The 14,082-nt window shown below is 40.2% G+C and overlaps 1 protein-coding gene across 1 annotated transcript in view; it reads left to right on the top strand.

Annotated features, from left to right (window-relative positions):
* ERG (ETS transcription factor ERG) overlaps positions 1–14,082 on the top strand; it is a 150,144-nt gene that overhangs the window by 27,414 nt on the left and 108,648 nt on the right. Inside the window, exon 2 of the mRNA XM_072398301.1 lies at positions 10,606–10,694. Coding sequence (XP_072254402.1) covers positions 10,656–10,694 — 39 coding nt within the window. The 5' untranslated portion in view covers positions 10,606–10,655. The remainder of the gene's footprint in view (positions 1–10,605; positions 10,695–14,082) is intronic.

Below are 14,082 nucleotides of genomic sequence, written 5' to 3'. Positions count from 1 at the left end.
TTCCCCAGCAAATTCAGAGAAACCAAATTCTCCCACTGAGCGGGGAGTGGGAAGAAATATTACTTGGCCCGGCATCATTACTACACAATCTTTAAAGTGGACTTGGCACAGTGGCTGGCGCTGTTGCCTTTGCAGCACTAGGGTCCTAGGTTTGAATCTCAGCCGTACTAACTGCATGGAGTTTGTATGTTCTGCTTGTGTTGGCATCGGAGTGCACATCAGTCAATCATCAATCAATGGCAGATACGTTTAGGATGTTTTTCATCATAACATATCAGTGTTCTTCCCAGCCCATTTTAGCTGGGCGCACCACCTGGGAATTTTCAGTAACCACCTGGCTGTTTTTGGGTGGTTATGGAAGAGCTGGGTCACAATACAAGGGCCACAACCCATCTACCTTTCCTTTTCACCCAGCTTAATGGGTTGAGCACTGCATATGTACATAGCCTATAGCCAGAAAGGAAATGTGGTCTAAAAATCTAATGGTTGGCCTCCCCTAGACACATCAAACTGATGCTATGCACCCACGAGCAGCAAACTGCAGGTCAAAGCATTTGCACTTGAGTTTGCACTCTGGAGTTTGTGATTCTTTTCATAAAAGAGGAACCACAGGTATAGAAGTAACATGTTGCATCCAGAAACAATGCGGTAACCCCACCGCAGTGGCAATGCAAATTAGTGCACTTGTGGAGCGGTTGTGGGCACAGGTCGGCAAAGTCACTTTGGTTTACTGCACATCTGAAAAAAATCTAAGGGGATTTCTCTTCTTTTTTGGGGGGTTTCCAGGGTAGACGTAAAGGGAAATTTCTTGAATGGTACACAAATAGCTAAAAAAAAAAGTTTCAACCTTTCTCCAGATTTAAAGTTACGCTGTAACACATGCCAATATTCCAGTAAAAATGTCACTAGAAAAGACATGGACATGTAGGTATAGTACAGTCAGCCTCGAGCTGCTCACTTATTTATTTTACAGATTTTAATAGTTCCTTTACCAAATAGATTTTTGACAGTTTTTGGCCAATTAGTCCCACAGCGCAGGACAGACCCACGCCAACGCTGTCAGCTGGTGGTTTATTACTCTAACGCGGGGATTTGTGCTCTTACAAAGACAGCATTAACATACTGAGGACCTCGTGGCGAAGATTTTGCAGATTCCTGGAGTCTACAAAAGTTTTCTTGGAAATTTGACAAAGAGAATCAGAGGCCAAAAACAGCTTCTTTACCACCAGCACTTTCTACCAGTAAATTTTTGGCATCCTGCGATTCCAGTAAATCAAACCATTGAAGGGCGAGGGATATGAGACCCTGAGACGGCACTCCTGCCATAAGTCTTTGGCCATTGTACCCCTATCCATAAGGATGAAGTGGTTCATGAATTCTATTCATTTTACTCAAAGGGAGGTCTCAATTTGGCTTTACTATTCTGACTTGTCATAGGAAATTTGCACAATTGTGGTTTGGTAAGAATTGGCAAGCCACTCAATTCCTCTGGAACTCTCAATGGCGAGATGATAAGCCTGTCAATAGTGTGTCATTTTCTGAAAGTTGTATGATGTCCGGGTGATCATTTTCTATTGCCCTTAAGTAAGTTTTATGTTCTAGGGAAGCAAAAAGTTAAAGCTGATGGGGATGTGAGTAGAGTCCCGATTCCTGATATCACCTGATATCATCGATCATGATAATACCTCAGTCCATAAACTGGAGATTTAGTCTAAATGTAGTGGAGATGTAGTCTAAATCAAAGACCAGAGTTAAACCGTTTCATGATTAAAGGTCAGTACTATCACCAGTTAACTTACCATAAACCGGGTGACATATTAACAAGACCTATTTGCATATCTAAATTATTTTCAAATTGCTTTCAAAGAAATGAAAGGATTTTCTTTATTACACTGTTTCTTTTTTCCTGTTTTTTTTTTTTTTTGCATTTATTTTCTTGTACACACTGATGCACTGTGACAGCTGAGGCCAACAGATTTCAGATGTCAGTGTGTTTATGACCCATGTTATGCTATTGATTGTGTTGCATAGATGATCTGTTACCACTCAGTCCACAGCGACTCTGTTTGGTGGCTTGCAGCATCCCCAGCTTCTCTTTAGTCTTATACACTCTGTCTATCTCCGTATCCCCGGCACACTTTGCCCAACTGAAAAGGAGTAGGGATTATGTCCTGCAATCAATCAGCAGATTAGCTCCTGCTAATCCTCTCCTACAATTTGCTGTTATTCCTTTTCAGCCCTGTCTAGTCCTGGGCTTTGGCTGCTGGATCCTCATTGTGATACTTGTGACTTTACCGAGTTGTATTCTGCCTGATTGACCTTTTGGATACCTGACTTCAGCCCGACCTTGACTCTGCTTCTTGTCTTCTGCCTGTCCTGACCTCAGACTGTCTTGATTTTGGACCAGGACAGGTCCCCAGCTAAACTGTAATGCTTCTTTTCACAAAGCTGAAAGATGAAGTAGCTAAATATGTGAAAAAGAGACTAGAGCTCCATCTGCAGGCTGGATAGAGACTGCATAATATTCATACGCAATATTTCATTGCTACCACACACAGGGTGCAGTGCAGTTACTGCTTCCTTATGCCTGTAAACCTCAGGGGGGGGGATACATTATTATTATTATTCAGTATTTATTTAGTGCCCACATAATATGCAGCGCTTTACAAAGTCCAAAGTCATGTCACTAGCTGTACCTCAAAGGATCTCATAATCAAATGTCCCTACCATAGTCATATGTCATTACCACAGTCTAGGGGCAATTTTTGGAGGGGAAGCCAATTAACTTAACTGCCTATTTTTAGGATGTGGGAGGAAACTGGAGTACCCAGAGGAAATATAAGGAGAACTCACAAACTTCTTGCAGATAGTGTCCTGGCCAAGATTCAAATCTGTGACTTCTGAGTGCTACAAAGGCAAGAGTGCTTGCAACTGAGCATGCAGCTTCTTCCTGCGACTACCCCAATGAGAAGAAATGGGGGAGGCAGTGAGCAGGTCAGCACAACTCACTGCCTCCAGGTGTCAAAAAGGTAGATGATGGTTCTTTAGGAACCAGCGCTGTGGTGAGTGTGACCAAGTGGTTGCCAAGGTGCCAGCCACCTGGTAGCCATGTGGGTTCACTCGATCCTGAAGCAGGTCAGAGCCCTACCAATTTCCATTGGGGTACAAAGGATGCTTGACTAAGTAGGTTTCACCTGGAAAAGACTAGTAACAGTCGGTTACAAAGGAGGAAAAAGTAAGGAAAATTGATCTCAAGTCCCGACGCGTTTTGCCTGTTGGGCTTCCTCAGGGGATAGTGAGAACCTTTAGATAACTGATATATCTACTAGATTGTAAGCTCTTCGGGCAGGGTTCTCTCCTCCTGTATCACTGTCTGTATTAGTCTGTCATTTGCAATCCCTATTTAATGTACAGCACTGCGTAATATGTTGGCGCTTTATAAATCCTGTTTAATAATAATATATTGATGAACATTGATGGGGCTAGGACTAATCTATATCTATATTTTGTTACTATTTAGTACATAATTTGTATGATTTTTTTTGCATAATACACCTGTATATAAAAATACTTAGTTATTAAAAATCTGGACCCCAAACCCCAGGGTGGACCCACAGCTGTCCTTGCTATACTGACCCAGGACCCGTATCAGGTCAGTATTCCTTATTATAACTCTGCGGCTCCTCATTCACCAGCAGTTTTTGGTCACAAATGTTAAATAAATAAATGAAGCAGCCCGGCCACTGAATGGGGGCAGGAGGGAAAAAAAGCGAGTTTCTTTCTTGCAATGTGTCAGACATGACTCACGTCTCTGTTCCATCTATAGGAATGATTTTGTTTATTTTGAGCAGATTTGTAAATGACTTTGATTGTAAAGGCCGAGCTGGGGGAATTCTGGGGCTCGTTTTTCTAAACAGATGTCAGCCACTGCAATGGTTGCGCTGCATTCCATTCTGCTAAATAACATGAGATAGAGTTCATCACGGAAAAACACACAATGCAGGGAGGATGGGAGATGATCGGAGGCTTCTCCTTGTATTGCCCCATCACGTGATTGGGGCAATACAAGGAGAAAATTCCTTTCTGATTCCATGAGACCAGCAGTCTCTGCTATCTTTACCTTAAAGCTTTAATCCCCAGTTATATTCTGTGCTTCCAGATATCATCCAGCTTTTTCTGAAAGTAATCTTTAGAAGCCAATTCTACATTTGCACAGACCATACAATGAAGAATCCCTTCCTTATCTGGAGCTTAAACTTCTTTCAAAAACCAAGAGTCCCCCCATATTCCCATGTTTATCACTATTCACAATGATTAAACTTCTGATTTTTATTTTATATCTTATCATTATTATTATCTGTCTTATTGCTTTTATTATAGCCTTGTGTTTCATTTCTCGTATATTCTTTATTTTCTATTATTTTCATGTCCTGCTGCAGTGCATCAAATCTCTTTTTATTATTATGTGTTTATTTTATGATTATTACAAAATATAATTTTGTTATATAGTTATTTTGGTATATAAGTAATTTTGTTATATAATCTTTATACATAGATTTGATGTGTAAGGGAAGTGTAAAAAAAATTCCATGGTACGCCTGCACTGGAGTTATTTGAGTGCTAAAAATTGCTCTTCTGATGTCATAAGAGTTGCAACATTTATTGAATGAGGTTCAGGATGAATACTTTATTCATTTCTATCATTTTATTTTATAAATGTATAAATACTGCAAATCCTTAACTTTGTAATAAATACAAAATAGCACAAAGTATGTAAAAAGTCACCAGGTGGGAGTGAATCCGCTCTTTCTCTTTCCTCCTGGGATTTCCGTGAGGAACATACAAACAGATATATATATCTGATGACGTGTACCCCGAGGTGTAAACCATACATTGACTATTCTGTGCCGTCTGGCTGTGTAGCCGGTGATTAAGTGCACATGGCAGTGAAGCGGCAGATTTATGTAGTGTGAATGACTTTCTACAGAGTGACTTCTTTAATCGAATGTACACTTTAGTACACAAGGCCCTCTGGAATCTCGTCACATTTCGGGTTCCAGGTCTTAACTCCTCGGCCTGTGATAGAACTCTTTGTGTCATCGGCTCCAGCTGAGCTTTGAGGACAAATGGGCCTCCGACATGTGAGAATGGTAGCCGAACCGAGCTCGCCCAGCCAAATCGCTGTCAGGTCTCATACATCATGGACTTGGCTGAGGACACCCGATTTTATTTTCTTGAAACTTGGCCACGACTTTATCCCTCTTACTGCATACAGAGCTGGTTAATCGCTGGTACATAAGGACGAGATGGGTGGGCGAGCTGGCTGCATACAGCGCTGTGTTTAGGTTTTACATGTGAACCCCAGGGGAAATAATAAAAAAACATTTTATTTGGTTCTCATATATAGAGGAATATTCACTGCATGGAGAAGGGCCTGAGGGTATTCATGGACTCCTAAGATCCTAAAGCCCTGTGGCCTTTGCCCGGTAGAATAATCGATAGGCTGCTTAGATAAGCCTGATCGCTATTGTTCCCGGTACGACAATTATTTAACATGCCAGCTGCTTGTTCAGTAATCAATTTGTGCCACACTGCCATTGGCATTACCAGTGAAACATGGGGAGCCGGGAACTGCCATGGGGTAGAAGTACCAATGTAGCACAGGCAGCCAGGCACTGCCATGGGATAGAATTACCAATGTAACATGGCAAGCCAGGCACTGCCATGGGGGAAAAATACCAATGCAGCATGGGAAGCCTGGCACTGCCATGGGGTAGAAGTACCAATGTAGCATTGGAACCAAGGCACTGCCATGGGGTAGAATTACCAATGCAACATGGGAAGCCAGGCACTGCCATGGGGTAGAAGTACCAATGAAGCATGGGAAGCGGGGCACTGCCATGCGGTAGAAGTACCAATGAAGCATCGGAAGCTGAGCACTGCCATGGGGTAGAAGTACCAGTGTAGCAGGGAAAGCTGGGCACTGCCATGGGGTGGAAGTACCAGTGCAGCAGGGGAAAATGGGCACTGCCATGGGGGACAAATACCAGTGCAGCATGGGAAGCGAGGCACTGCCATGGGTATTAGTACCAATGCATCATAGGGAACCAGACATTGCCATAAGTAATAAGTACCAATGCACCATTCCCATAGGGTACAAGTATTATTGTAGCGAGTGGAGCAGGGCACTACGATGCAGAAAAAGCACCAATGCACAATTATCTCACTATCTAAAAGTGCTTTGTGCTTTGCCGTTGTGCTGAAGCTTCTATGCGTTTTCATTCATTAGTATACAGAACAGGAATTCCGATTCAGAAAATACTGAGCAGGTAATTAGCATTTCCACAATGAGGTCATCAATAGCAATCATTATAGATTTCTTTTACCAGAGGCAGAGCAATTGCACTAAGTCCCTGATAGCTCCCTCTAGTGGGTAATACATATATCTAAATGCTGCATGAGGCATGCAGATAATATTATTAGAACAGAATTTTGTTTCCTAGGTGTGTTTTAAATAGAGGGAGGGCAGGAGTGATCGGTCTTTAAAATATAGCTGAACTATAACACTCGTGCAGAAATGCAAACAGATTTGAATAGGAATACACCTGCCTCTTGTATTCAGACAATATATAAAAAAAACTAATATGGAACAGCAAGCATGTAAAATAAATGATGTGAAATAATGACTCTAAGCATTTGGACCCCTGAAGTGGAGCATTGTTTTAATATTTGCCATGCTGCACTGACAGTGTTCCCTGTGCACCCCACTGGGGCAGAATATTCACGCTCTTGTCTTCTGAAATGTTCTGTAATTTCTACAAATAACAAAACTCACATTATGTTATTATCAGGAGTTACAGAAAAGTTGCTGTTTTTGCACGCCAGTGATCCCGCTCCCCCGGGGTATGACATCACTGAGGGACTACTTCAGTAAAAAATCTGGAAAATCTTATAATTAATACTTTGCAGGCCACTCAGCTTCCAGAATCCAGGGCTTCATAAATCACACATTGTGCCTGCGAGTGAAGAATATCTGCTCTGTGATAGGGAAATTCATTGGACAGAATATATTGATAACAAACCTTAAGGGAAACAATAATTCTATTCTAATAATATGATCTGCAAGGCTCCTCCCAGAACATTGCCCTATATGGTGATGGGAGGAGTCAAGTCCCACCCACTTTTGTTGTTGCAGCTCAGCATGTCTTGGTCATGTGGTTATTCTGGTCATGTGATGACTGTAATCCCATTTATAATTTAATAAATTTAATGGGACTTCATGGGTGAGGAACTATGAAAATAAGGACTTTATATGCCGGAGATAATCATCAATCTACTAGAGTGCCCTTAGTTTACAATTAGTATAAGGAACATGTCCGAAAAATTAAAATAGAGCATTAATTAATTTTTGCATTAATAAAAAATTAAAGTATTATGAGAAAAAAAAAATAAAGTCACCCGCTTAATTTTTAAAATAACTGCAAAGCCCCGTAAACATTGTATTATCAGCATAATTGTTGTGCATTGTAGGGGTGTCTGTGGGAACATGTCCAAGATGAAAAAATAAGCACATTTTCCATAAATCAATGATACAATCTAGTTAGAAAAAAAATTGACATTATTTTTTTTTTCACTTGGAATATGTTCTCACTGCAGCAGCAGTGGGAACATATCCCAGGTGGAAAAAAAAAACGCTCTCTCCAACAATATTGGTTGGCCATTTTCTGTTCTTTTGTTTGCATTTTTTAATAAGAAAGCTTGATTGTTTTCTTTTTCACTTGGGACATGTTCCCATTGCTGCCTTTGCTTCAACAATATTGGTGATTAATCTCTGTTCAATAAATTTGCAGGTTACTTTGTTACTTAAACAATGCAGTTTTAATGACCATGTTTTGATTTTATAGCACATCTATATTTTTTATTTTGTCACTAGTTTCCCTGATGCCAATCCCAACCAGTTTTGGTGATGATTGCAGTTTGGTCAGAATGTGGCTTTGCAATTCCCTTGAAAAATTGACAAGTGGATTTAAACTATTTTCCCAAGCCTACGTTACCTTTAGTTAAAAAAGAAATGATTTTTAAATGTTGTTTTGTTTCACTTTTGACATGTTCCCACAGCCCATTCACCAATTGGGAACAATACCATGTTCAAGGGCTTTAAAATTACTTTGTAAACTTTTGTTAAATTCACAAAATAGCAAAAAAAAGTTTTATTTGGACACTAAATGTAGATTTTCATAGCGACATCAACTTCACTTGTCTATCCATCCCTATCAATCATGCGCAGACTCCGCCCCCATTTCCCAGATCCACTATAGTCCCTGTATGGGAATCGGGCAATTCATAACAAAATCTCATTACCAAATCCTTTTAATGTCATCCATAGAGTCTTTTTTGTGTAATTCTGCAGAAAGATTTCACTTCCCAATGTTTTTCTTTCCATTCTCGTCTATCTGCGGCAGATTTTCCCCCCTCGCCCCCTTTGCTTGGGACTAATTCCTATTTTCCGCCTGACTTTGGTTTTTCGGATAGAAGACATTACTGATATGTCCAGCAACACTAATGGGCAATAGAGAAGTGAAAAAGAAGCACCCCCCTCCAATAGTTACCCCTGATCCTCTGATTGGCCAGAACTGGGTCCTTTGTAGTAATCTACCGCCCCCTACTGTCTGGATCAGTGGGAGGAATTCATAGGGAAATCTATTGGTTTCTATTGGTTTGTGCAGCCATTATTGACATTTTTAACCTGGGGAACTCAAAATAACTTTCAGGGAACCCCTTCTATAATTTTTATATCCACAGGTCACAGTACATTAGTGTCATGGTCAGTAGGAAGAATTCCTCCTATATTACTGGGCATTGAGAAGAATGTCACCCTTACAAATAGCCAAAAAGATCATTGGGGTCACTTAAAGGAACCCGAGAGTCACAAACTGCTCATTGCTCAAAGAACCCCCTGCAACCTAAGGAGAAACCTTTTAAAACTTTTAAATTAACTGCAAAGCCCTTGCACACTAAAATTGCTGTGTGTGTCAGGGACACCAGTGGGAACATGGCTAAAGTGAAAACAAAAACATAATCAATGTTAAAGTATAGTCAGAAAACTTGTTTTTTTTTATAAAAAAATACAATGTTTTCCATTTACTTGAGACATGTTCCCACTGCTGCCCTTGACACCCTTGGTTGAGAATCACTGGCATAGAAGAGACATGAGCCCCCAAAAATTTTAAAAAGTATTTATTTTTTAATATTTTATACATTTTGGTCCTTTGATTTAATTCCCTGCTGCAATGGTTGCCTTGTCCAGCTTGCGTGCTTTTTATTTTATTGGCACCCCAGGCCACTAAGGTAACACTTTTGTTACAATGCACGATAACATACACTATGGGCCTGACTTATTACCACCCTACAAGACAGGGGAAGATAGATTATTATGGGTGAACCTGGGTGATCTAGCAAACCTGGAATGGATCCGATCCAGGATTTAAAACATTTACGAACTAATAGCAAATTATTTTTTTTAAATCCATTCCAGGTTTGTTGCATCACCCAGGTTCACCCATGATTGTCTATCTTTTATAGTCCTGGAGGGCTTTTATAAATCTGGCCAAAGGTCCTGAAATTGCCCCTTAGGTCATTCTATGGTGGCTCTGAGGACTTGAAAATTATTATAGAAGAATGAACGGGGGATCCTGATTGGCTGGGATGGATATGAGGATTTCTAGATTCAGCAGTCTCAGGCGCTCTGGCCTCCCCCTCCCCCAGTAATGAGTGTCAGACCCATACAAAGCCCTCACTATATTTCCAAAAATCTAATGTTCCAGCACCGGCCTGCAAGAATACGTTCATTTATTGCTGCCCTGATATCTGCTCGCCATTTGGCACTTACAATGCGCAGAGAACTTGTAGTAGAAATCCACATTTGCCAAAAATATCAAAAGTGAAATGGGCAAATCACAAGCAGATGGGAAGCCAACTAATAGGAGACTCGGGGGTCTTTATTGTATTTTACATGCGGATTGTAAGGACAATGCAGGAATTTGTTTAAAGCTGAACAGCTCCAATAATTTATCATTAAATGTATTTTATTTTATTACAATTCTCATACAGCAGAGCTCAGACTGCTGATGCATGTGCAGAACTGGCTGGGGCGCCCCCTGCTGGAATCACTTGGGGACCCCTGTAGGTTAACCCCTGTACTTTACTCAGAAGAAAAAAAGAAAAGTTCCTTAATATTAATAAGATTTAAATAGCATCAACATATTTGGCAGCGCTGTACATTAAATAGGAGGAGCAAATGACAGACGGTGACACAGAAGGTGAGGACCCTGCCCCGAAGAGCTTACATTCTAGAAAGAAAGGGAGTCATGCATTATAAGATTGTACACTCCTAGATTGTAAGCTCTTTGGGGCAGGGTCCTCCCCTCCTCCTGTGTCACTGTCTGTGTCTTTCTGTCATTTGCATCCTCTATTTAAAGAACTGCGCTGCGTAATATGTTGGCGCTATATAAATACTGCTTATTAGTAATAAATCTGGGTTATCATTGTGTGCAGCAGCCAGTCTCTCCTTTGAATAGATCTGACCATGTGTTTCTCATTTTCCAGCTACACTTGGGACTCCCTCTATGGTATGGTGATCAGACCGGGGTAAGGACATGATTCAGACTGTTCCAGATCCATCAGCTCATATAAAGGTAAGTGATTGGCCACTTACAATACTGCAAGGTATTTCATTCTATGTAGTATATATTATGTTATGTGCTGTTTAATATCTGCACCTGAGTGATCTTTTGTTATTTTGGTATTTTTATTATTATAATTATTAATAAACAATATTTTTATAGCGCCAACATATTACACGGCGCTGTACATAAAATAGGATTATGAATAGATCGGCAGATTTGAAATGACTTTTTTAAACTCAAGCAATTATCTGAATGTGAGCTGGTGATATGATATCAGCCTCTTGCATTAGCAGGGCTGGGGTGTAAAATGATGAAGAAGCCAATCAGTAAGGGGCAATTATTGGGCTACCCTAGTGGCTGGGGCAGGTGAACTCCAGATTTGTTCTTCTGACGACTCACAAAAATAATACTCAACCAGGGAAATCTAAAAAATGTAATTATAACATAACATTTCTAGAAAATATACTTTTTCTTGGTTTAGAAAAAAAAACTTAATTTTATTGAGTGCCTTTGTCTGTTAAAATCAGAGATTACCTTGTTTACTAAAGTAAGTTAAATTTTAACCCGCAGTCTTTGTTTTATAAATATTCAAACTTCGATTGTCTGATCACCTGCACAGGATCGGGGTAAATAAGGGGGAAATCATGGCGTGTGTACATCGCTCTGATAAGAATTACTGATTTACAGGAATCGTTATATTACTAATATAACCCAAAAAAAGAGGAAATCTTTTTGGGTTATATCATGTGATTACTTATCAGAGTTTCATATGACAGTAATGATATACCGTGTTTCCCCGATGATAAGATCCACACTCGGGAATACCGCCAGGGAGGTTAAAAAGGGTCAATATGTAAACTAATAATGTTTTGTGACCTTTGCAATTTTTGCTTATTGTATCAAGAACTTTTTATATATGTTGAATTTTAAACATTTTCAAAGATATTTTTATTTTTTTAAAAAGTATCCCATAGCATCCTAAAAGTCCCCCTTTCCTGTACGATTCCAATGTATAATGTCAATCAGTAATTGTGATTAAAATGTGTGTACAGCGCTCATCGTTCATGGATCTGTGAACAGAACAGTGCTCTATGTACAACGTATGCATCGTTCGGTCTATTGTCATTGGAAAGGATCGTGGGAGAAACATCTGTATGCAGCCTAAGTCTCATATTGGGGAATAAAAGCCTTTCACAGTAAAGTGAATTATACCCATGCAAGGGAAATAATGAATAGTAAATGAGAGGAAGCTTCTGACATCAGCCATCCAATCACATGCAAGGAGAAAAAAATCTTATTTTCCTTCCATGTGATTGGGTATTCTTTGCAAAGTTATTCATAACCACATTCACAAAGCTAAACTCTTACCTGCAATATGATCACTCCCTTAGCAAAATGAACAGGCTAAACTTTATTAACCTCCCTAGCGGTAAGCCTGAGTGTGACTCGGGGTAAAAAAAACAATCTGAAAGTGGTAACCCGGGGTAATAAAAAATAAACACTTACCAGGTCCCATCGGCATCCTTCAGTGTCCTGCCATACTCTGGCTGCGTCTTCTTCCTCAATCTGTCCCCCGGCGAGTGCTCTGACGTTTCCCGGGATTTCCGGTGACGTTGGTGCGTGCAGCCGTCGCAAGGGGTGCGGCGGGAATTTCAAATTATTTTGTATTGCATTCAATATAAAATTACTGTATTGAATGCAATACACTGAATTTATATATCTAAAAGCGGTACATTGTCTTTCATGAAAATTTATTTCACATTATAATTTAATAGTATAAGTATAAAAAAGTTTAAAACACAAAATCATGGCAAAGTTTAATATTAAATTTATTTTTTTTAAATGTATTTCATTTATTATTTTGACATGATTTTGTGTTTCAAACTTTATTATACTCATACTATTAAATTATATTGTAAAATAAATTTTCATGAGACAATCTACTGCTTTTAAAGTGGGATAATGGAAGAAATGAACGGCCCAGGAGGTTAAAGCATAACTAAAGTTCCACCTTAGAGAATCCATGATCAGGCCGGTCATTATTACTGGAAGTGATAGGCGATGTCCCTTCTGCAATATTCTCTCCTACCTGCCTGATCACTTCGTATTTCTGGTGACAAAGCTGAGCTGCTCATGCGCAGTGTCGGCTTTGGTTGCCAGGGTGCTCAGCATTCCTGACTTTATTTGCGCATGCCGTAAAGTAATGATACCCCATGCGACTGCGCAGTCATCCCAGCCAATTAGGTTCGGCTAAGATCGTAAAGAAGAGGCAAAGAAAGAAAGGATGGTGGTGCTCTGCAAGGGAATGAGGACAGGTGAGTAACGCGGGGGTTTAGCTTCATTTTAAATCCCCCGACTAACATCTGCCTTCCAGAACACGGAACAAACATTCAACACTCCATGCAGAAAGCCAAAAGAACCAGGCTCCCCCACGTTGCACAGAAATAGCACTAAGCACCAGGCCCACCATTCCACCCAGGAGCAAAATCTGAAATTTCACATCCGACCTGACCTCCAGAATTTGGAGAAATTCATTCTCGGAGACAGACACCTTGCCGGAGAGTTACGAGCCCACGAAGAGCTGGTGACATTCCTTGACTGTTTCGTATTAAGCTTTATCCCTCAAGAATTCACCCTTGCACTGGGGAAGGTTGCAGACATAAGCCTTGCAATGGTTTCAGGCAGCCGCTATCTGGAAATGATTTGACTCACATCTGCACTTCTCAAATCCGTCACAGATAAACTGGTATCTGATCATCCAAAAACAAACAGCCTGCCAATATGATACAGATGGGGGCATCACATGTGTTCTTTGTCCCGTATCAAAGATAAAATATGCCCACGCTTTATACATTTCGCCCAGGCGGGCAATAAAACATATCGGCACGCTATAAATTAGACGGCGCAGACTTCCATCGCTCTGTATGATAATATGTCTCAGTCTGGGGGGATTAGAATAAGATCGGATTGATAGTCTGGGGCAAAATTTAGGTTAGCCGTCCCCAATTCATATACCACCTGTAGCAATTTTATCTTTGTCTGCGGAATGAAGTGCTGCTGCAGCTTCGTATTTCAGGATTCTTATTCTATTTAACTACTTTGAACCTGTATACCCCTTTGGAGCAGAATCATTCTTACATCTAAACTATGGGACTATTCATTCGTCAATATTATTGCTGAACAGACCCATAGGATCTAATTTATTATAGCTCTCCAAACCTAGAGAAGGTAAACTAACATGGGAGAAGCTGAGCGATCCAGCAAACCTAGAATGGATCTCTTAAATATCATTTGCTATTTGTTGGCAAATGTTTTTCCTGGTTTGCTGGATCACTCAGCTTTTCCCATGATAGTCTATCTTCTCCAGTCTTGAAGAGTTTTAATTAATCAGGGCCAT

Source organism: Pyxicephalus adspersus, chromosome 1 (genome assembly GCF_032062135.1).
Source record: "Pyxicephalus adspersus chromosome 1, UCB_Pads_2.0, whole genome shotgun sequence".
NCBI classification, from domain to species: Eukaryota; Metazoa; Chordata; class Amphibia; order Anura; family Pyxicephalidae; genus Pyxicephalus; species Pyxicephalus adspersus.
Note: the sequence above shows the minus strand (reverse complement) of the source record. Positions and strands in the feature narration are given on the sequence as shown.